The sequence below is a fragment of the Periplaneta americana genome, chromosome 2 (assembly GCF_040183065.1).
Source record: "Periplaneta americana isolate PAMFEO1 chromosome 2, P.americana_PAMFEO1_priV1, whole genome shotgun sequence".
In the NCBI taxonomy this organism is placed as follows: Eukaryota; Metazoa; Arthropoda; class Insecta; order Blattodea; family Blattidae; genus Periplaneta; species Periplaneta americana.
Genome location: NC_091118.1, coordinates 13,318,273 through 13,343,456, shown reverse-complemented (window position 1 = coordinate 13,343,456; position 25,184 = coordinate 13,318,273). Strand labels below are relative to the sequence as shown.

The 25,184-nt window shown below is 36.1% G+C and overlaps 3 protein-coding genes across 4 annotated transcripts in view; 2 read left to right on the top strand and 1 right to left on the bottom strand.

Moving 5' to 3' along the window:
* The window catches only part of LOC138713563 (uncharacterized), a 29,078-nt gene extending 6,671 nt beyond the window's left edge, over positions 1-22,407 (top strand). The window contains exons 6-14 of the mRNA XM_069845740.1: positions 6,444-6,518; positions 12,953-13,027; positions 13,241-13,345; positions 14,509-14,577; positions 14,797-14,868; positions 15,136-15,201; positions 19,544-19,618; positions 19,861-19,965; positions 20,366-22,407. Of these exons, the coding sequence (XP_069701841.1) occupies positions 6,444-6,518; positions 12,953-13,027; positions 13,241-13,345; positions 14,509-14,577; positions 14,797-14,868; positions 15,136-15,201; positions 19,544-19,618; positions 19,861-19,965; positions 20,366-20,890 (1,167 nt within the window). The 3' untranslated portion in view covers positions 20,891-22,407. The remainder of the gene's footprint in view (positions 1-6,443; positions 6,519-12,952; positions 13,028-13,240; positions 13,346-14,508; positions 14,578-14,796; positions 14,869-15,135; positions 15,202-19,543; positions 19,619-19,860; positions 19,966-20,365) is intronic.
* The window catches only part of LOC138713499 (golgin subfamily A member 6-like protein 24), a 588,053-nt gene that overhangs the window by 41,349 nt on the left and 521,520 nt on the right, over positions 1-25,184 (top strand). The gene's annotated exons all lie outside the window — the stretch shown is intronic.
* Positions 1-25,184, bottom strand: part of LOC138713674 (26S proteasome non-ATPase regulatory subunit 10-like) — a 340,028-nt gene that overhangs the window by 207,908 nt on the left and 106,936 nt on the right. The window lies entirely within an intron of this gene.

Sequence of the window (25,184 nt, the reverse complement as noted above, 5' to 3'; positions counted from 1 at the left end):
GTGAATCAATGAGGAAGAAAATGAGGGGGAAAAGCTGAAAGGAACAAGAGTGCTGATCCTTTCTTTTAGCAGTTGTAGCAGAATGTTTGCAGATTTGAGGCGTTCAGAGCTAAAGTGGATCAGATCCATGAGACATAGTTTTGAGATAATAGGACTTAAAGTTAACTTGCTCTAGTGGATTATCTAATTTCACTAGTAATAATTTTATTGCTCCATTCTCAAATTCTAGATTTATAAAATACTAGCCGTACCCGTGCGCTCCGCTGCACCCGTTATAAATAAATATAAAGTAATTACATAATTAAAATAGGACATTTGATCCAGGGAATATTCGTGTTTGATAGAAGGATAAATCCTTTAATATGTTACTTAATTAAAATTATATTTAAATAATTAAAATGGAATCATTTTGGTCCAGAGAGCACTCATTTGGTGCAATGACAATTCCTTTAACATGTTTCTTAATTTTTATTACATGCATCCATAGTTCAATGAACATTGACATCATTTAGATTTAATGTGTATACTTTATTTTACTTGTTATATGTTTCCATTGAATTATGGTAATAACTTAATTTTAACTCTTGTTTTCTATGTATTCAGTAAATGGCGCTTGGCCCACTATAGTTCTGATCCCTTCAAATAACTTAAATAACTTAAATTATATTATATTATATTATATTATATTATATTATATTATATTATATTATATTATATTATATTATATTATATTATATTATATTATATTATATTATATAAAAAGTGTGTTGATAACGGATGTACCCCGATAAGTAAGTTTTCAATTTGTTATGGGGGCTCTTGAATCTCAGGAGGAACAAATTTTATTTTACAACATCACAACATAATCTGCTTGGCTCATTACTCAAATTTTTTGCATTGCATTTAATGCATATGTATTTTATGTATTTTAACTCGATTCAATTGAGCATAGTTAAAATTTGGATTATAAAATAATGAAATGCTAAGCTAACATATTATTACTGCATACTAAATCAATACACTCTCGTTGTTCGTTAATTCTCTGAGATAAACATTATTTTAAGAAATACAGGAAACGAATATACAGAATAGCCTATCAAGTTTTCTGTGCATAAGAAGCTATTTTAATCTTACCTGTCCTCAATTCACTCAGAAGTTACTGTAATAACATTATAGCATTATGTCCATGCAGAGAAACTACACTTTCCAATGGTGAAATAATAATTAATTATACAAATCGGTTAATTTAGTTTCCGATATTGCTTCATACAAACACAGAAACATTTTCTGTAGGCTATGATTCATAGCTTTCGATTGTTGTTGACCAAGGCCCCTTATAGACGAAGTCATTTGTTTATTTCATTACACGGCCTTAGATGGCAGTTATTTTAATTTTTAAACTCATTTATCTCATTAAATATCAGTCCTATCAAAATTTTTCAAAGAATAAAACTTATCTCGGAAATGCTTTTTAAATAAATTTTTGTTATGTAATATTTTTAATAAAAATAAATAATAAGCGAGATATTTCGATCTATTTAATTCAGGCCCCCTTATAACCCCCCTTTTAAATAATGTATTTTGAATGCCATATAGCCTATAATCTAAGTTACAACGAACGTAATTTATATTCCAATTTTCATCGAAATCCGTTCAGCCATTATCGCGTGAAAAGGTAACAAACATACAGACAGACATACAAACAAAAATTTCAAAAAAGCGATTTTCGGTTTCAGGGTGGTTAATTATATACATATGTTAGGACCAATTATTTTTGGAAAATCGAAAATTACCAGAAAATTTTCGGCTACAGATTTATTATTAGTACTAGCCGTACCCGTGCGCTCCGCTGCACCCGTTAGAAATAAATATAAAGTAATTACATAATTAAAATAGGACATTTGATCCAGGGAACGTTCGTGTTTGATAGAAGGATAAATCGTTTAATATGTTACTTAATTTAAATTGCATCCAAACAATTAAAATGCGATCATTTTGGTCCAGAGACACTCATTTGGTGCAATGACAATTCCTTTAACATGTTTCTTAATTGTTATTACATGCAACTATATTTTAATGAAGATTGACATCATTTAGAGTTAATGTGTATATTTTATTTTACTTCTTATAGGTTTCCATTGAATTATGGTAATAACTTAATTTTAACCCTTGTTTTCTACGTATTCACTATGGTTCTGAACCCTTCAAATAACTTAAATTATATTATAAAATATTACATATTATATTATATTATATTATATTATATTATATTATATTATATTATATTATATTATATTATATTATATTATATTATATATATTATATTATATTATATTATATTATATTATATTATATTATATTATATTATATTATATTATATTATATTATATTATATTATATTATATTATATTATATTATATTATATCAGAAGTTACTGTAATAACATTATAGCATTATGTCCATCTAGAGAAACTACACTTTCCAATTGTGAAATAATAATTAATTATACAAATCGGTTAATTTAGCTTCCGATATTACTTCATTCAAACACAGAAACATTCTCTGTAGGCTATGTTTCATAGGTTTCGATTGTTGCTGTCCAAGGCCCCTTAGAGACGAAGTCATTTGTTTTTTAATTCATTACACGGCCTTAGATGGCAGTTATTTTAATTTTAAAACTCATTTATCTCATTAAATATCAGCCCTATTAAAATTTTTCAAGGAATAAAACTTATCGCAAATTATTTTTAAAGAAACTTTTGTTATGTAACATTTTGCACCAAAATCAATAATAAGCGAGATATTTTGATTTATTTAATTCAGGCCCCCTTATAACCCCCCTTTTAAATAATGTATTTTGAATGCCATATAGCCTAAAATCTAAGTTACAACGAACTTAATTTATATTCCAATTTTCATCGAAATCCGTTCAGCCATTATCGCGTGAAAAGGTAACAAACATACAGATAGACAGACAGACAGACATACAAACAAAAATTTCAAAAAAGCGATTTTTTCAGTTTCAGGGTGGTTAATTATATATGTTAGAACCAATTATTTTTGGAAAATCGAAAATTACCAGAAAAATTTCGTCTACAGATTTGTTATTAGTATAGATAGATAAACAATTGTGGTGTTAATTGATGCAACGCTTTGGTGACTTGATCCACTATGCTCAGAACATCGTGAACAAATAATCTGAGCCGAAAGTGACTGGTGTCACCTACCGCGAATGCTTGGAATTAAGACTTGATCCATTACTGCTCAGAAAAAATCCAACTTCAGATAATCCGAAAATGAATTAAACTCAATTTATCCAAATTTGTGACTTGATCCACTTTAGCTCTGAACGCCTCATTTAATGAGGCAACGGAAGTAGTGCAAACAACACATCTCTGAAGGATGTTAAGTCGGCACCTATTTTGTTCCTCATTCGTGCGGCTTGGTTGTAATAGAAGGAAAGAAGTAAATTGATCGAAGCTATGACTTCCTACAACTACTGCTACAGGATCTTTGGAAACGGACAGGGTGCAGGTATTAGGTTCCAGCTCTTGGGCCTTCAAATATTCAGAATTTTAGAATCAAATGGGTAAATATTCTGCTACCCACGCTCGAGAACCGGGTTCACACACTGACAAGTTCATATGGAATTTGTGATTAACAAAATTTGGAAATATAATTAGAAAATACAACCCACCTTCTAAAAATAATAATCACTTTATCATGACTTACAATCATTCATTTTCTGTATACATAGAAAACGAAGTATAACTAGCCTACTTACTATGAACCGATTGTGCAGTTACTTTCCGAAAATCGGACAATGTGAATTCATTTATCCGCACACACTACTGAACATTTAGGACATGCTGAGTGTGAATCTTGGAAAATAATAATAATAATAATAATAATAATAATAATAATAATAATAATAATAATACAATTACGAGTAAAATATAAATAAGAATAATGCTTTATGTATTTTTGTATAATTAAGACCGTAAGCCATTCCATGGTAAGAATAAACATGAGTATATAGTATATACTGGACTTTTTTTAGTATATACTCTTCTTAATAAGAATAAAAACATTTGAGTACCTACTCATTTTTGATTACATACTCATAACATGGAAGCATAGTAGAATATACTCAAGTGTCCATCTTGTACAGAATATATACTCAAGCTTGATAAGAATAAAAGCTTGTATGTTCTCATATTTATAAGTTCGTTCTCATGTTATTCTGAGTATGGTTTGTAGCAGGCTCAATTCTGAATATTTGTTGATTTGTGTTCAGTTTAAAGTTAAATAAAAAAAAATGGCAGAATTTATGAACGATGTAGTACCTCACGGAAAAAATATAGAAAAAGACGTGAACTTCAGAAGTCTTTAACGCTTCACAAAAGTGAATGTGAAAAAAGGTTAAACACGTATTTGTTATTCATAAAAAAAACATAACCTATAAAAATATGAACAGCTATCAAATTACAAGGTTAGATTGTATTGTTAAATATAATTAACAATTACAGTTTATTTTGTAAAATTTGAATTGTAATATATATATATATATATATATATATAAAACTCTCTATAATAAAAAATAGAATTAGCATAACTGGAATTCTACAAATGGATTGTAATCTCTATCCAACATCCTGTAATGACGATTTACCAGTACTATTTTCTTGTTTCCTGTTTATTAATGTCACTTATCTTATTCTCTCTCTCTTTCATGTTTATTTATTTATTCATTTATTTACTTATTTATTTGTTTAATTAATTAATTAGTTTATTTATTTATTTATTTATTTATTTATTTATTTATTTATTTATTTATTTATTTATTTATTTATTTATTTATTTATTTATTTATAAAAAGCAAAACACAAACTACTACAGTATGCGGATAGCATGTGAAAGTCTATAAAAAAAACTGAGCATCACGGTGCAATGTGGTCAAAGAGCATAGGTAACACGAGTACATACTATCTTTTAAACGATCAAGAAGGCTGTAGAGATGAGTATATATTCGGGTTAGGTAGAATGTCTTTATTCTTACGAATATGAGTATATTCTAGTGGTTACGAGTATATAATCACAGGAAGTGCTCATACTCAAAAGTATAAACCTTGAGAAAGTACTTAAGCTTTATTCTTACTACTCATTATCTTTAACTCCACCCAAGGATGGAAAATCTGCAGTCAGCTGGAGGCACTTTAAGAATCGTCTAGAAGCAACTTCGTTATGTTTTCAGACTACGTTGAGCTGTTGCAGGTAAGCCTACCAGCGGCATTTGTATTGCTAGTGATATTACTACCCCTAGTGCTGCCACTTGTACTGCTACTGTGATTGAGTTACTATTGATATTACTACCTTTACCGCTGTTACTACTATTCATATTACTGCCATTACTACTGCTTCTTGTACTGCTACTGTTATTACAACTGATATCAATCATTACTGCTACTGTCAGTTATACTGTTACTACTACTGATATTAGTGTTTCTACTTCTGTCACTCGTACTGTTGCTATTACTATCTACAACTGATATTACTGACATTATTACTACTGCCATCTGTACTGCTACTGTTATTACTACTTTTGTTACTGCCATTTGTACATCCTCGGTTACTGCTACTGATGCTATAGACTACTATTGTTCCTTGTATTGATAGTTACTACTACTGATAATGCTGTCAATAGTATCACTGTCACTTGGTCTACTACTGTTATTACTATTGGTATTACACCCATTAGCGTCGACTGGGTATACTTTACACATTTCTAGAAAAATGGTGTATAACAGTTTTAATAATGGCACACACTTCAGTCTACCACACATACGTGCTGTTGTCACATAGAATCAGTTCCACGGAGTTGCTACACATTGTCTGTAATGTGCTGCCTTCTAAACATTTTTCTAGAAATGTGTAAAGTTACCCCCCTTGTGTAAAGTATACCCGGTTGACTACTGATACTTGTAAGACTCATCATGAAAATCCATGGATCATCACGATATTTTACTTATCATTTTAGGAAGACGTGTAGAAAACCATAGGCAGGATGGTGGTCTCAATTTAGTCTCATCTACATTGACTTCCGGTAAAATTGTGCCTTCCTTGAGAAGTTCTTTGATGTTGATATGAGGATGGAGAACCAAGCCTTGAGTCGAGTTCAGTACCGGAAATCTACGTGATTATAGAATAGGATCCTGCTTACAGGTGGTTAGTCTGCCTGGGTGGTCTGCTGATACAGGTGAACTGGGTTGCGTCTTATGTGAAAACCTCTGTCTAAATATTAAGTAAACGTTGGTAGCTGTTGTCTGTATTCCCAATGCTGTATATCGGGCCATCGGCTTTTCTTTCATGGAACATGTTGCTTCTGGTCGTACTGTGACCTAACTAATCGATCTTTCTCTAATCCAGATTTGTTTTTATTACAGAAACACAAGAAAGAGCTGGCAGAGCTCACACAAGATATAGACGCCGAGAGACGGATGAACCGACGGGAAGCCGAAGTAAGTGTGATCTGTTGCCTCGTCATTCGTCGTCATCATCATCATCATTATCATCATCATCATCATCATCATCATCTCCATCGAAAAGTTGAAGCGTGATTTATATGGCGCTGCTTTCATTTGCTTTGAACAAGCTTCTTTAATGGCCGCCATTTCGCTGACAAATTCTTTCAAAGAAGCTGCTTATGTTTTTCGCTAGTGTCTTATTTTGAATTTTTAGAGATTAAAGTATAGGCTCTCTGACAAGTTGAACGCGTCCGACCTTAACGCCCCCTGAAAGCGGTAGGTTAGTTGATTTTACCAGCAGCAGCTACAAAAGAAGCGGCGTGCCAGGACTTCAGCGAATGAATCAGAGAGCGGCTGGCAAACAGATCAGCTTTCTGCGCATGCGTGAGACTATCAGATAGCGACCTGATTATAAGCCACATTTTGATAAGACGCACGTGCAACGAGATTGTCGTGTCTTTGCTCTTATTAATTCTTATTAATTCAACATTAGTAGAACCTAAATGTCTCACATCTGCTGGTCTAAACATAGCATAAATTTTGGCCCTCGGTTGTACAATGCTTTAACTAAATTACACCCAGAACTTCTAACATGTAACCCACTAACATATAACAAGAAAATTAGAAACGTGTTAATATCTTCAATTTGATTAAATAAATTTATAGCCTAGCCTGTGTATGAATTAATCAACCTATATTATATTTGTATTCTATAATTTTGAAATATATATTAATCCTACTTTTCACGTGCGATATTATTCTTCTCTAGTATTAATATTATATTATATAATTCCATTGCCGATGTAATTATATTTTACTTCCTATTTTATTTTACCTATTTATTTATATTATTATTATTTTTTATTTTAATATTATATCTGAACTGCGACCGAGCACGAGCGCTGCTCATTCGGTCTCAAATTTTGTTAATACTACTGTACCTTCTTTTTATATTGCTTGTATTATTTTATTTGTATTTCTCTTTGTTTGTTTTGTAATTATATTTCTTTATTCTGTATATTTGAATTTGGGACCTCGATTGCTAGTTACATAAAAGCAGAGGTGTCATTTAGGGACAGCAGGGGGAATTATGCCCCCCCCTCAGAGGTTAAGATTAAAAAGTCATTAACTAGTATTACAAAAGAAAAAAACTGTGAGGATTGCACTTTTAATATTAATAAAACAATATTTCACTTTTCTAAACTCTTAAGGAATAAAGAGGAAATCAGCACCGTCTAATTTTTTACAAACTAGCGAATTTTTCAGTCAGAAATTCGCTCCAGGAATGGGTCAAGGCGGCGACAAACGAAGCAAGGGAGTAGCGTTAAGGGCTGCACAGCGTAAATCTCGCTTGTGACACAAAGTCGAGGACTATGACAAGGTTAGAGTGGATTAGGTGATGGGATGGCTAAGGGTACGTACAAGACGGATCCTGGCTGGTAGCTGGTAGTCTGACTGGTTACCTTGCTGGAAGAAATACCTAAATGTTAGGCAATGGGATCGTCCAAGACGAAGAGTGTTCTGTCGATTGCTACCTAGCCTGTTAGCCCGCTGGTAGCTGGCAGAATGGATCTCATTTTTTCCAGCTACCTGCGATCTAAATGCCTTTACTGTGCATCCATCGTGAGAGTCCGTGCACACTTTCCCACGTGCTAAACGCCTACTGCTACTCATTTCGAAGCTTATAATGGATTGTGAAAGATTAATTTCAAATATTTACAATGTTTGGAATCAGGCTCATCCCCACCACAAAACCTAGGCTATATCTTATTGTGAAATAGTGAGATGAAGTAGAATTTTAAATGGATACAAATAAACATAAATGTAGCCGCTTCACATACCATAAAGGCTCTTGGGGGGCGTAGAGATAATGTTCCATGCTTTCTTGACCTCTGCACTACAATGAGGTGGTGTGAAATGTATATCAATAATGAGTAAATTTCGGATTGAAAAATTGATGTTTTACAGTAGGTGACGATTTTAGAAACTTCAGATAACTATCGGTGCTGACTTTTGGCAATTAATGCAGATTATTTTATCAAAGTTCTGTTTGCGTTCGAATAAACTAAATGAGATATAGTGAAAGGGTTTTATTGTGACAGAAAACGCTTTGCAGAAAACTGGAATTATTTACTTTGTTATTTCTGCACTTAAAGTGTCAAAATATCTAAGCTACGTTTAGGAGATCCCGAAGACCAATACAGTCCATCCTGACAATTTTGAAAATTGTTATTTTTGAGACAATTTTGAAAAGCGGAGTAAGTTCAGATACACTGACAAAGAAGCTTCTTTTTGATCACACTGGTTTTCTGCCCAGCGACCAACTAGCCTACGAGCGACGAGCTCAATAACATGCTAGGCTTCGTCTTGTACGTATCCGTAGGGTCGGTTAGGTGAGGGGATAGCTAAGTGACAGGAGGCAGAGGACTGCAGCAAGGTTAGAGAAGGGAAATGGCATTGCTCTCCCACTTACCTGCATTAAAGCTGTAATACAAAATAAGCATCAAAATAGAAATTGAATGCTTAAGTTTTTTATTTTATTTTATTGGGTTATTTTACGACGCTGTATCAACATCTAGGTTATTTAGCGTCTGAATGATATGAAGGTGATAATGCCGGTGAAATGAGTCCGGGGTCCAGCACCGAAAGTTACCCAGCATTTACTCGTATTGGTAATGCTTAAGTACAGTTGTTCTTTGGTGAATTGTCCGAAGTCAGGTCTGAAACTCACAAGTGAAGCCAAGAAGGCACCAGTTATGAGGCAACTAAGCCGGGAGATAATGGGATAGTGTGGCCAGTTCCTTTCCCCCTTCATCACATACATCGCCGACTAGCTACATATTCCACTAGTCAGACTTCAGATGCATACAAACAATTGTTCTTCCTCTGACACATATCGTTAAATCAGATGTACTGCCTGGTAATTATAATAGATGTACATATCAATCATAACCTCAATCAGAGGTTTATGTTTTAGTAAACCAATCAAAAATGGTTGAGCTGTAAAAGTAATTTTGTGTCGCATGACATAACTGCTCACAAGTAGGCCTATATAATTTCCTGAGGATCTTCTTCAGTATTGAAAAATGTCCCGAGTCCTAGGAAGTGAACTCTCTCTAACAGAATGTAATTGGCAATATACCCAGCCTGCTGTGGATTATGTACTGGGGAAGTAGATGATCCGTCTCCTTTTTCTTTTATCTCTAATCGTGAAAATGTTGATTACGTACTGGGAGAACAGGTCTAGATCAGTGGTTCCCAAAGTATGGGTCGCGACGGCCTAGGGTTCAAGTAAAGAGTTGACGGAGGTCGCAAGATGATATATAAAATAAAGCGAAAAAATGCCTCATTAACACACATTTATGTTCTACTTGGAAACATAAACACAACATTGCACGCAACAAAAAAAAAAATATTTCAGTTGTTATAATGTGAAAAATATTGAATGCAATAAGTGTGGCTGTTTTCAGAAAGTAGCTTCTCAAAGACAAAGAGATTTCTCGCTTTTGTTTTGATGGCAGTGATAGACAAGATATTTATTTTGCATAAATGCGAGGTTGTGAATATTACCAAAAATGTACTACCTTCTTTTGCAAGGTCGATGTATTCTTGCATTCTCTTGCTCCAAAACTTTTCGGCGTTCTCTTCTGTAGGCATATTTTCAACATTCCATAATGCAATCATAGTCTTCCGCCCAAGGGCAGGTTTTTCACTGCAAACCCAGCATTCTCCAATATTTCCTATATAAGTTACTACTTTCGTGTTATTCTCCGCAAACGATCCATAAATCTTCATGTCGTCCAAGATCATCTTATATCTTCTTCTCTCACGTATTTTCTCCCGTTCACCATTCCCTCCAGTGCATCCTTCAGTAGGCAGTTTCTTCTCAGCCAGTGACCCAGCCAATTCCTTTTCCTCTTCCTGATCAGTTTCAGCATCATTCTTCCTTCACCCACTTTTTGTAGCACAGCTTCATTTCTTATTCTGTCTGTCCATTTCACACACTCCATTCTTCTCCATATCCACATTTCAAATGCTTCAAGTCGGTTCCTTTCACTTTGTGGTAATGTCCATGTTTCTACCCAGTTCAGTGCCAAATTCTACACAAAGCACCTCTATACTCTCTTTCTTAGTTTTTTTCCAGAGGTCCACAGAAGATGCTTCTTTTTCTATTAAAAGCTTTCTTTGCCATTGCTATCCTCCTTTTGACTTCCTGGCAGCAGCTCATGTTACTACTTATAGTACACCCCAAGTATTTGAAGCTGTCCACTTGTTTTATTGGCTGATTTCGAATTTTCACATTTCATTTGAATGAGTCTTTCCTGTATAGAATATCAGCCAGTTGAATGCAATTCTCTAAAGTCGGTTTCGGTAACCACCTGCGACTCGTTTTTTTTTTCAGTTTGTGCAGTAAGGCACTGAATAATATGTTATTTAAAAAGTGCAAAAGTAATTGTTTGTCCATAAAAAAAACTCAGTATTTGTCGTACCAAACTGTATGTAGTTAAATGTTTTATGAGTTCTTCAATGCACTGCAATTAAATTTACTTTTGTGAAGTAATGTCGACCAGAATTGAAGTTTCCTTATAAATGTGTTGATTTTATCTCTGGCTGTTGTTACGCTTGTCTACATCTTGGCCTTACAATCTACTAGTATTCGATGTGTCTGAGTGTTTGAAAGATGCAGGCTTATCAGCGAAGAACGACAGTATAAGAAGCCAAAGGAAATTGGAAAATAGCTTTGCATATTCCGATTTCTCGTCTTGAAGGTACCGGTACATTGAAAGTTGTGTGATATCCTCTGGTTTTGAGTAAAATTGTCATTTTTTTGGATTCGCTTTTCGAACGGGGTTAAGTAGGTCTACTGGTACGATAATAGGGAGTCACAAACAAAAGTCCTGCCCAAAAATGGTTTATGCCACCGAAACGTTTGGGAACCTTTATTTTAGATTATCTATGGGCCATTTATTTTAGAGTTTACCATGGGGTTTACGTATTGGGAGGGTATTTGGTCCATGGCCCAAGCATCAAAACTCAGATTATACAGGGTGATTCATGAGGATTTACCGTCCCTTACGGAGCTTATTTCCGAAGACATTCTGAGCAAAATAAGTCATATAAACATTTGTCTAATCTCAATATTTTCAGAGTTAGGGGAGAGTCGGGTAGTATCGGACATCGGGTAGTATCGGACAGTGCGTTTCTTTCAGCTACCACCATATGGTAGTACCTGAATGACATGGTTACGTTTCTCTATGCGACATCACAGAAACGTAACCATGTCAATCATGTATTACCATCGTGTGGTAGATGAAAGAAACTCACTGTCCGATATTACCCGATGTCCGATACTACCCGACTCTCCCCTACACTAATTTGAAGTTGTTTGTAAAATAATTACCATTGTTCTAGAGTTTTAAGGATAAAAGAATTTTCCAGATAAAGAATGAATTATTCAGGAGTATCATTTCCTTAATTAGCTAGTATTCCGAAGCTAAAAATGTGTTGTGAATTCTATAGTTGCTTCGTACAGAATTTTTTTTTCCATTAATAACTACAAAATTACATTTTCTTATGCATTTATCACAACAATTCATACAGTGTACATTAAAATGCGTAATGAAACTGTAAAGAATGAAGTTCCTAAAGTCATATGATTCGTAACAATTCTTGTGGTAAGTGCGTAAGAATGATGTCATTTTTAGTTAAACATTGAAAAACAAAATCTGTACAAAGCATCTGACAACACATTGTTAGCTTCATAACACTAGCCAATTAAAGAAATGATACTTCTGAATAGTTCATTCTCTGTTTGTAATATTCTTTTACCCTTAAAACTAAATAAAAAAAAGTTATTTTACGAACAACTTCAAATTAATGCGACTTTGAAAATATTGAGATTAGGACAAATGTTTATATGACAATTTTGCTCAGAATGTCTTCGGAAATAAGCTCCGTGACGGTAAATCTTCGTGAATTACCCTGTAGGCTATACTGGTAGGCTATGTAGTTGATCTATGACCCATTTCTTATGAGTTCATTATGAAAATCCAGATGTTCCGGGAGATAACCGGTTTATTTTAGAATTAATCTTAATTTTTTTTAACATTTAGACATTTCGCTAGCCCGCGCTACGAGCGTGCTAAACTAGCCCCGGTTATCGACTGATTACTTGTACAGGATTCATATCATATCATATCGCTAACACTGGTTTATGAATACGAAAAACGTTAGTTCGCTGATCATCCACCGGAAGCCCGCGCTAAGAATGTCTATGAATATAACCCTTAACGTTTGTAGCTGTTGTCTGTATGCCGGATGATGTACCGTATACCGGGCAATCAGTTTTCTTCCTTCATGAAACCCGCTGTTTCAAGTCAACGTCACCTAACTGAGCTTTCTGTAACCCACAATTGTTTTTATTACAGAAATACGAGAATCAGCTGGCCAACCTCAGACAAGAACTGGAAGCTGAGCGGGAGATGAGGCGCCAGTTGGAAGATGTAAGTGTGAGCTGTTACCATGGTTACAGTTGCGAGGGGGCTTACGAAGCTCCATGCAGTCACTGCATACGCTATGTCTGTGTTCAGTATAGCCCCATATCAAGTAATAATAATAATAACAACCATCATCATCATCATGGTAGTCATGTTTCTAGTCAAGTTATCACACATCCACCTGAGTTCCCTCTGAACCAGATTTGTTCTTAATTATAGAGTAAAGAGGAAGAACTTGGATTACTGAGAACAGAAGTTGAAGCAAAGGACAAGGAATTGAAGGATATGGCAGAGGACCTGCTAGCAGAGCGCCAAAGGGATGCTGTAAGTGTGAGCTGTTGCCATAGCTACAGTTACTTACTAGATGATTATCAGTAACGAAAAAAAACACAAACTGTCACAACTCAGATTGCGACCTGCTGTAGCTGGAGAACAAACAATTTCAGTTTTCACAATACTACTACTACTACTAATACTACTGCTACTACTACTACTGCTACTACTGCTACTGCTGATATTACTATAGTTATCGCTACTGTTACTGACATTACTGTAGTTATCGGTTCTATTACTACTGCTCTTACTACTGTAGTTATCCCTACTGTTACTACTACTGACATTACTGTAGTTATCGGTTCTACTACTACTGCTGATATTACTGTAGTTATCGCTACTGTTACTGACATTACTGTAGTTATCGGTTCTATTACTACTGCTCTTACTACTGTAGTTATCCCTACTGTTACTACTACAGACATTACTGTAGTTATCGGTTCTACTACTACTGCTGATATTACTGTAGTTATCGGTTCTATTACTACTGCTGATATTACTGTAGTTATCGGTTCTACTACTACTGCTGATATTACTATAGTTATCGCTACTGTTACTGACATTACTGTAGTTATCGGTTCTATTGCTACTACTGATACTATTGTAACTGTTACTCCTGCTGATATAACTGTAATTGTCGCTACTGTTATTCTTACTGAAGTTATTGCTGTTATCGCTACTGATATTACTGTAATTATTGATGATATTAAGTTCCTTACTACTGGTAATGTTACTGTAGTTATCGCTACTGTTCCTGATACTAACATTTCTGTAGTTATCGCTATTATTACTAGTGGTGATATTATTGTATCTATTGCTATTTTTTGCTGTTACTGACATTACTGCCATTATCCTTACTATTACTACTACTGCTATAACTAGTTTTTGCTACTATTACTGCTATCAACATGACTGCAGTTATCACTACTAGTGACATTGCTGTATATGTCGCTACTGTTTCTACAAATGTCACACTAATCTATGTTTATCGCTACTGGTACATTTATATAGGCCTACGCATTTTTATAACAGGTTTAATTTGCAGTTTTTTATTGTGTTATTCTGCCCTAGTTTATTATTGGGAACTTATTTCTGTCAAACTGGAACCTAGCTCACTGAAAGCTAGTCTGAACCTGCCTTTGTTACACTTACAGAACAAAGAAATCAAGCAGCTGACACAGGAACACGAGGAGGAGAAAATGTCGTGGCTCCAGGAGGAGGCAGTAAGTGACGAGCTGTTACCATGGCTACACTTATCAGAGGCATTCCCGAGCTCTTTTCGTTCAATGTGTAGGGTCTACTTGTGGTTATAGTTTTGGTGCTTTTAACATTGCATAATCATCATCATTATGATAGTTGTCACTTTGCCTTGATGAAGTCTTGTGTTTTTACTCAAACTATCACCACGCTGAGCTTCCGCTGAAGTAATTTTCTTGTTACAGTTTAAAGACAGAAAGATGGAAAGACTGGAAAATGATTTGATAGAGTACGAGTACAGGCTGCAATGCAAAATAGTAAGTGATGAACTGTTTCCAGAGCTATTCCTTGAGATCCAGTTAGTAATTAAATTACATAGTTAAGTACAATCTTAGTTCTATTGCATAGTAATATATGATAGAGGTGCTCTTGTTTTAAATATAGGCTACTATATCATCATTATTACCAATATCATCATCACCATCTGTATCGTAGTCATCATTGTTTCCTGGTTTCCATTTACTCTCTTAAGCATCCAGGCAATGTAACTTCGCTTCCTCTGAATCAGTTTGTTTTGATTGCAGTGTATAGAGGAAGATCTGGCAAATCTCAGAGATGAACTGGAAGAGAAGCGGCGCCAGCAGGAAGCGGTAAGTGATAAGTTGTTACCATGGTTACAGTTAGAGAGTTTCTGTTGATTCCATTCAGTGACTGCACGCATAGTTTTGTGTGCTGAGTAGATCAACATCTTTTTCATTTTCCGATCATTATTTCCATAATCGTTGTTGTAGTGGTTTTCCCTGTGAACCCTGTGAATCAATGAGGAAGAAAATGAGGGGGAAAATCTAAAAGGAACAAGAGTGCTGGTCCTTGCTCATAGCAGTTGTAGCAGAATGTTTGCAGATTTAATGAATGTCACCAACAACAGAAGAAGTGCAAAAACACATCCCTGAAGAATGTTAAGCCGGCACGAATGTTGTTCTTTACTCGTGCGACTTGGATGTAATAGAAGGGGAGAAGTAAATTGTTCGAAGGTAGGCTATGACTTGCTACAACTACTGCTACAGGATCTTTGAAAACGCACAGATTGTAGGTATTAGGTTCCAGTATGTTGTCTTGAAATGAATTTAGAATTTCAGAGTAAATTGAATAAATACTCTGATACTCAGGCCGGAGAACCGGGTTCTTACTCTTACAACTTCATCTCCAATTTGTGATGAATGAAATTTGGAAATATAATTACAAATTACAGCCTACGCTTTGCTTCCAAAATTGATAAGCAGTTTATCATGACTTACAATTATTGATTTCCTGTATACATAGAATTTCATACTTACTATCAACGCCGATTGTGCAGTTACTTAATAGAAAATTTGCCAGAGTAAATTCCTGGCACTTAATTGAATGATAAATATGGGTACTCCTTTATATATCACAATGTAGCGACAGTAACCGCACTGGCAATATCTGAAAGACGAAAATGGCGATAGCTAAGTGACGGGAGGCCGAGGACAGCGAGAAAGTTTGAGTGGGTTAGGTGAGGGGCTAGCTGAAGTGTGATTTATATGGTGCTGCTTGTATTTGCTTTGAACAAGCTTCCTTATTCGCTGGCCAATTTGTCAGAAAAATTTTCTAATGAAGCTGCTTATTTATTTCACTAGCGTCTTATTTTGAATTCCCATTGACTGAAATACGCTCAATGACAAGTTGAACGTGTCCAACATTAATGCTCAGTGAAAGCGATAAGCCGGTTGATTTTACTAGCAGCTTCCAAAGAAATGGGATGTCAGGACTTCAGGGAATGAATCTCTGAACAACTGGCGAATACATCTGCCTTCAGTGCAGGCATTTGCAGTGGTATGGCCTTTGTCTAACAAGCAAGTGTGGCATGATGTGTTGTCCTTGTCCTGTGCAATTGGGTCTTTCTATACTGGTTCCTTAAAAAGCAAAGTTTATGTCCCCCAAGTTTAACATGAAAAGAAATAGTTCACAAATTTGCTGCTAATGAAAAATATGTCAGAACTGTTATTAAAATATTCCACTCTTATAAACAGTTAAGAAATAAAAGAGGCGATAGGACCGTGTAAATGTTTATGAACTAGCGAATTTTCCAGCCAGATATTCATTCTGGAAAAGCATCAAGGTGCGACAGAAGAAGGTAGGAAGTAGCGTTAAAAGCAGCAACATATAAATCATACTTAAGTGACAGGAGTCCAAGGACAGTGACTAGTATAGAGTTGATTAGATGAGGAAAAAGCTAATCACGAAAATGTGGATTACTTACATGGCGGGCAGGTCTAAACCAGTGGTTCTCAAAGAATGGGTCGCGACGCCTTGGGTTGTCATGTTAAGAGCCAAGGGATGGATTATAAAATAAAATAACAATGGCTTATTAACACACATTTATGTTGTATTTGAGGAAGACATTGTGAAATAATTAACGACGATTTTTAAATGCAACCAAACCTGAACTTTAAATTCCCGAACATAAAAGATTCACGTTCTACCACTTCACATCTCAACGGCTCATTTAATACAATAGAATGAATGAATTTTTTTTGTGAAGTGATGTCAACCAGAAATCAAGTTTCCTTGCAAATCTGTTGCTTCTAGCTTGGGCTGTTATTATTATTATTATTATTATTATTATTATTATTATTATTATTATTATTATTATTATGTTAACATCTTGGCCTTGCAAACCACAATTCAAAGTGTTTGAAAGATATATCAATAAGGAAGGCACGTCTAAGAAGCAAAATGGAATAAATTGGAAAGTATGATAAATTATCGTATTATTATAAATCTAATAAAATCAATCCAAAGCTTATATGAAGAAACCAAAATAGTAATAAAAGCAGATGAAAAAAGTCAGAAGAAATTTTAATAAATCAAGGAGTTAGACAAGGGTGCAGTCTATCGCCCACTCTTTTCAATATATATATATATATATATATATATATATATATATATATATATATATATATATATATAGACGACATTATGAAACAGTGGAAAATGTTAACACTCAAAGGCCTTAGATTGAATAATGACACAAGTATTAACAATTTAATTTTCTCTGACGATTTAATCTTACTACATTATGACGAAGATTTATTGCAATTGGCTGCCCATAAATTAAATGAAATATGTAAAGATTATAATCTCAAAATTTCGATAAATAAAACAAAGGTGAAGGCTTTTAGTGGAAGAAACCCTCTACGCGCAAAAATTATCATTGATGACCAAATGATTGAACAAGTATCCCACTATAAATATTTAGGATGTGGATATGATAAGGATATTGAATATAAAATCAATCAGTTCCAAGCTATTTGTGGCACAATAAATAGAACGTTGAATAATAAAGCCCACAAACAAACAAAATTAAAATTCTATAAAACAATGGCAGTTCCTGCCCTCCTATATGGAAGTGAATCTTGGATTACCACTACTAAACATGAAAGTAATATTCAGGCAGCTGAGATGAAGTTTATAAGGAGAGTAAAGGGGTGTACTAGAATGGACCAGATAAGAAACGAGGATATCCGTGAAGAACTGCAAATCTACTCCATAAATAAAAGATAACTAACAATAAGGAACAATGGAAAGAACATATAGAAAGAATGGCAGAGAGTAGATTACCAAAGAGAATAAAAAACTACTTCTCAAGAGGAAGAAGAGATGTTGGACATCCTCGGAAGAGATGGTCCTATATCTATTAGTGAAGACGGAACAGGCAATTAATGCCTAAACCAGGAAGTGAAGAAGAAGAAGATTAATTATTACTATTATTATTATTAATTGTATATTTTATTAATTGTGTTTATTATTGTCTTTATTGAGTGTAATTTGTTATCATTGCCACCGGGTATATACCCATTGCAGTGTGAATAAATACTTACTGTTACTTACTTACTTACAAATGGCTTTTAAGGAACCCGAAGGTTCATTGCCGCCCTCACATAAGCCCGCCAGCGGTCCCTATCCTATGCAAGATTAATCCAGTCTCTATCATCACACCCCATCTCCCTCAAATCCATTTTAATATTATCCTCCCATCTACGTCTCGGCCTCCCTAAACGTCTTCTTCCCTCCGGTCTCCCAACTAACACTCTATATGCATTTCTGGATTCGCCCATACGTGCTACATGCCCTGCCCATCTCAAACGTCTCGATTTTATGTTCCTAATTATGTCAGGTGAAGAATACAATGCGTGCAGTTCTGTGTTGTGTAACTTTCTCCATTCTCCTGTAACTTCATCCCGCTTAGCCCCAAATATTTTCCTTAGCACCTTATTCTCAAACACCCTGAACCTATGTTCCTCTCTCAGAGTGAGAGTCCAAGTTTCACAACCATACAGAAGAACCGGTAATATAACTGTTTTATAAATTCTAACTTTCAGATTTTTGGACAGCAGACTGGATGATAAGAGCTTCTCAACCGAATAATAACACGCATTTCCCATATTTATTCTGCGTTTAATTTCCTCCCGAGTGTCATTTATATTTGTTACTGTTGCTCCAAGATATTTAAATTTTTCCACCTCTTCGGAGGATAAATCTCCAATTTTTATATTTGCATTTCGTACAATATTCTGGTCACGAGACATAATCATATACTTTGTCTTTTCGGGATTTACTTCCAAACCGATCGCTTTACTTGCTTCAAGTAAAATTTCCGTGTTTTCCCTAATCGTTTGTGTACATACACATATTCTGGTTTTCCATCTCGCAGGTACGATACATTACAAGTTGGCTGTTATAGACTTGTTTTCAGTAAAATCATTTTTTTTTCGATTGTGTAGGGACTTTTTTTGAGGTTCTATCTGAAAGCCTTTATCCAAACATCATACGTTGGTAGCTGTTGTCTCATTTCCTGATGCTGTATACCGGCCATCAGCTTGATTCCTTCATGAAGTCTGTTGCTTCAAGTCAGACTATCACCTAACTAGCTGAGCTGTCTATAATCCAGAATTGTTTATATTACAGAGTTACCAGGATCAGCTGGGGAAGCTGAGACAAGAACTGGAGGCTGAGCGGGAGATGAGGTGTCAGCTGGAAGAAGTAAGTGTGAGCTGTTACCATGGTTACAGTTACGAGGGAGTTTACCAGCTCCACTCAGTCATTGTACATTTTAATAACGATAAAAACAATAGGCCTAATTGTTATAATATTATTATGATTACTATTATAAAATCATCATCCTCATCATCATCATCATCATCATCATCATCATCATAGTCATGTTTCTAGTCCAGTTATCAGCATCTGAGGTTCTTCTCAACAAGATTTGTTTTTAATTACAGAGTAAGGAGGAAGCACTGCGGGCTCTGCGAGAAGAACTGCAAGCGAAGAGGGAGGAACTGAAGAAAATGGCGGACGAACTGCAAGCGGAGCGCCAGAAGACAGCAGTAAGTGTGAGCTGTTGCCATGGTTACAGTTACTGAGCAATGATTGATACAAACTGTTACAACACAGATTGCGACCAGCTGCAGTTGGAGAGAAAACTTAATTTCAGTTTTCAGACTAGAACTGCCACTACCACCATTATTAGTACTGCCATTACTACTGTCACTATTACTGACATTCATGTTGTTATGGCTACTGTCACTACTTCTGACATTACTGCAATTATGGCTACTGTCACTACTACTGACATTACTGTATTTATGGCTACTGTCACTACTACTCACATTACTGTAGTTATGGCTACTGTCACTACTAGACTACTACCATCAGCTTCACTCAGCCTAGTGAACTGTCACCTAGCTGACTGAGCTTCCTCTGACCAGATTGTTTTGTCTGCTGCAGGAGCTCAGAGCTGCGGCTGAGGTCGGGGCCAACCTGGAGCACAAGGACAGCCAAGGCAGGACTGAGCTACATCGGGCAGCGGAGCGGGGGGACACACACAGGGTGCAGCTGCTCCTGGATGCAGGCAGCCTGGTGAACGCCGTGGATCATTATGGCCGCACGCCCTTGTGGCTGGCTGCAGAGCAAGGCCGCCAGGATGCGTGCAGGGCGCTGCTGGCTGCCAGGGCGCGACTGGATGTGAAGGGAGGACGAACTGGCTGCACTGCTCTGCATGTGGCTGCACTCAATGGGCGCCGTGCAGTGTGTGAGCTGCTGCTGGCAGCTGGGGCGCGGCCCAACGAGCCTGATGATACAAACCAGTGGACTGCACTGCACTGGGCAGCATCTAACGGCCACGCCCCATTAGTGCAGCTGCTGTTGCAGCATGGCGCAGAGCGGGGAGCGAGGGATTGGCAGGGACGGACGGCCCTGTACCTGGCGCGTCGGTGGGGGTACACAGAAGTGGCGGCCATGCTGCAGGACTGAGCAGGCGCAATGCTGCCAACACGACAGCAATACCATTATACCACAGTAACCAGCGGGAATGCGTTGTGTTGGCATCACTGCTCTGCGTGTAATGCTGTTACTTCATTGCTCTAGGCTGTCGTTACTCTCGTGTTGTGTGGCTTTGTTGTGGTTGGAGCTTGACACGCCACTGATACCTTGTGAATATTATTATTATTATTAATATTATTATTATTATTATTATTATTATTATTATTATTATTATTATTATTATTACTGTGATCAATAGTGAATTGTCTTTCTTTATTGTTGAAATTGCTGTAGGGTAAACATTGGTAATTTCGTGATAATTTCATGAAAACTAATTTAAAATGCAAATGTGTAAATATATCCTTATTCCGATTTTTTCATCTAAAAGACGATAACTTGCTGTACAAATATGGAGACATAAAAGATTGGAAACGTTTTTGAATATGTGCCATAAACCACTTTTACAACTTAAGCTGAAAGGTTGATTATTTCGTGATAACCTTGGTAATTTCGTGATATCGCATTGATAATTTCGTGAGAGGTAGAAGAATTGTGGAAAAATTCATTAAAGTCAAATGAAATTCTCATTTATTGGTACAAGACTTCAAACATAGTAATTCCGTCTAATATTCATAGCAAGAAAACATAGAAATACATATCAACACATAATAAGAATGAAATCAAAGTAAAAATTGAAACTGAAAAGGGATCTTCTTTGCCCTGAAAGGGTGAACACTTTTATTACGGACTTTACTATATCCTATATTACTAGGGTAACTCCAAAAGTAATGCATAACATTTGTTTAAAAATTATATTTTTATCCTACAGCTTTGCTATTTTCACAGAATGTAGATACATCCTTAAGGAACAAAATGTCACTTTTCCACATAATCCCTGTCCCTTTCAACTGCCTTACGTAACCTAGGAACGAGGGCCTGTAGACCAGCACGGTAAAAGTCTGGACCAACACGTCTGAGCCACTCTTTAGCAGCGTGCAAAAGGGAGTCATCTTCTAACCTCGTTCCGCGAAGGGATCCTTCAGTTTACCAAAGAGATGGTAATCGCACGGTGCCAGTTCAGGACTGTAAGGCGGATGTTTCAGTGTTGTCTATCCGAATTTTCTGATCTGGTCTGTGGTCTTGTGACTGACATATGGCTGTGCGTTGTCGTGTAATAGCTTCTCCCAATGTCGTCGAACACGACTCAGTCGAACTTGAAGTTTCTTGAGAGTTGCAACATACCCGTCAGAATTAATGGTGGTTCCGTGTGGCATGATGTGCATAAGCAAAAGTCCTTCTGAATCGAAAAACACAGTAGCCATAACGTTTCCTGCCGAAGGTGTACTTTTGAATTTCTGTTTCTTTGGTGAATTTGCATGATGCCACTCCATTGTCTGCCTCTGTCTCCGGTCCAAAATGGTGGAGCCATGTTCCATCTTCTGTCACAATTCTTGCAAGTCATCTAGCACTTATCATTGACACTTAGCATGATAACAAATCAAACAGAAGCTACACTGAACCCACTGCGTCTCCGTTTTCTTTTTTGTTATCACATCTTGTCTTCAGATTTCTGAAATTCCTATTGTAATACATTTTATACTATTTTACAAATTGTAACGCTTAATGCTCAACAAAATTTCGCCTCAAACAGCTAAGATTTCTATCAGTAAAACTAAGCCTATATGGCGACTACAGCTGTATCTAAAATTCCAAAAACATTTCCTAAAATTTCATGAAGATGCAATAAATCATTGCACCAAATATCATATGCTTACCTTTAGTAATAAGCCTGTAATGTAATTACAAACATCCACAAAATTTGTATGCCTGAGAAGTCGACGCTAACTTGCTCTCTCCAAACATAAAAGCTCACTGAAGCAACTACAATAGTCACACAAAGCTTAGCTGTATGTTTCTGGAAACCGGACAACATATGCAATCCCTTGGCGGAAATTTGGATCTCGTAACACCATTGGTTAGTTCACAAAAGAGCAAAAAAAAAAAAAGTATCACGAAATAACCACTGCCACGGAATTACCAATATTACCCTACACAATATCCAAATAAAAATATGTTATAATTGTTTATGTTGGTATCACTGTTTGTCTAAAACATACAGGATTGTTATTGTGATACGCCACTGATCCATGAGCATCTCATCTGGACTATTTCAAGTACAGTAAGTATGTCGCCTCGCCCTGTCCGATGACCTTGATACGCCACTGACTGCCATTATTGCTCCTGTTCCCTACACGCACATCAATACTGCGGCTAATTTTTATGCTTATATTTATTCGCCATATGAGAAGAAAAGCATTTCCGTTGGCATCATTGGTCCTGCACGAACTCGACATCCACGCCTGTAAACTTGTCTTGATTACGTCCATAAAGAACGCCACTGATAACTTCAAAGACTCGACCACGGTTTACCGCCCTGTACTTTGTGACCGCCATATTGTGAAAGGGGTAAGCGTGAAGTTAGAATTTATATCTCTTGATATGAGAAGGGGGGCAAACTTGCCTACTAGGCCTAAAATACTCCTATCAATATGCAAAGGCGTTTCCATGTACACCCCTGCCTACGAAACCAAACTTTTACACATTTTATAATACAAATTTTATAATACAGAACACCCCTGAGATATTGTTTGGTATTCAGTGGTCATACATAGCTTACATAATTAACATCAGACGTAATTGAGCCTGATTTATTGTTTCCATTCACCTCCACTGCCGACGTCAGTATGCGGTACTGACATCAGTTTCTTCCGTGTGTGTGGGTTTTTTCCCCCACCCCCACTCTCAATCTGTGTAGCCCTACACAACACGAGAAAATCTGAGAATGAAAAACCACGGTTTTGAAGGAACTTAGTCCTGTAGCTAACAAGTTAGGCCTATTTGCAAAATATTAGACCTATGTTAGACAAAATGTCTACCTATAGTCTGCGTAGCATGCAGTTTTACGTCCTGAAATTCTGGGTGTTTCCTAACTTACTTACTTACTGGCTTTTAAGGAACCCGGAGGTTCATTGCCGCCCTCACATAAGCCCGCCATTGGTCCCGATCCTGAGCAAGATTACTCCAGTCTCTACCATCATATCCCACCTCCCTCAAATCCATTTTAATATCTTCCCATCTACGTCTCGGCCTCCCTAAAGGTCTTTTTCCCTCCGGCCTCCCACCTAACACTCTATACGCATTTCTGGATTCGCCCATACGTGCTACATGCCCTGCCCATCTCAAACGTCTGGATTTAATGTTCCTAATTATGTCAGGTGAAGAATACAATGCGTGCAGTTCTGCGTTGTGTAACTTTCTCCATTCTCCTGTAACTTCATCGCTCTTAGCCCCATATATTTTCTTAAGAACCTTATTCTCGAAACCTCTGTTCCTCTCTCCAAGTTTCACAACCATACTGAGCAACCGGTAAAATAAAGGTTATCCAGTACATTAAATTTTTATCGCAAGTGAATCATAAATCTGTTACTATTGTAAGCTTACTCAATTTCCTAACATCTACAGACTAAACGCCATGTCTCTGTATTTCTGTATGTTGATATTGAATATAGCATGTACATAACTTAGAAAATGGGTGTGCATAATGACAGGAAAACGTGTTTAATTGATTCAGAAAAATAAAATGAATCAATATTTATAATTAACCAAAATTGTATACAATACAAGCAGTGAAGTAATTTGGAAGTAAACATTTACTAAAACCTGCTACTGCAAAGTTGTGAGTCACTTGCTGTATTGACGCATAACACGGTCCACATTATTTTGGGCTGTTATCTGTTGTGTTGTACTCATTTAATTCCCAAAAGCTGCTTAGCAAATGGGAAAAGCCAGCCTTTATGCAATTACCCGCATTACAGCTGTGGTGAAGAAGTTGCCTAATTAAAAGGCGATATTCAAGTACAGTAAGTTAGCGATTCACAGAGTCTGATTGTGACGGTTAACATTGGTGACTGACACACCGTGAACATAGAGGCTCTGGTCCTTACTTCGAATGGTTCGTGTGTACGTCTTCCTCAGTATGCGACGCAAAGAGAAAGTATATGACGTGTAATAATTTTTCCTGAAATATACAGTTTTACCATTCGTAACTCGTCTGTCTGTGTACAGCGATTTCTACTAAACTATTGGACGGATTTTGTTCATATTCAGTATCTACGAGTCAATTTATCAGGGAATGATGTACATGAAATATAATAATTTTAGTACTAGTCTGTCTGTGTACAGCGATTTCTACTAAACTATTGGACGGATTTTGTTCATATTCAGT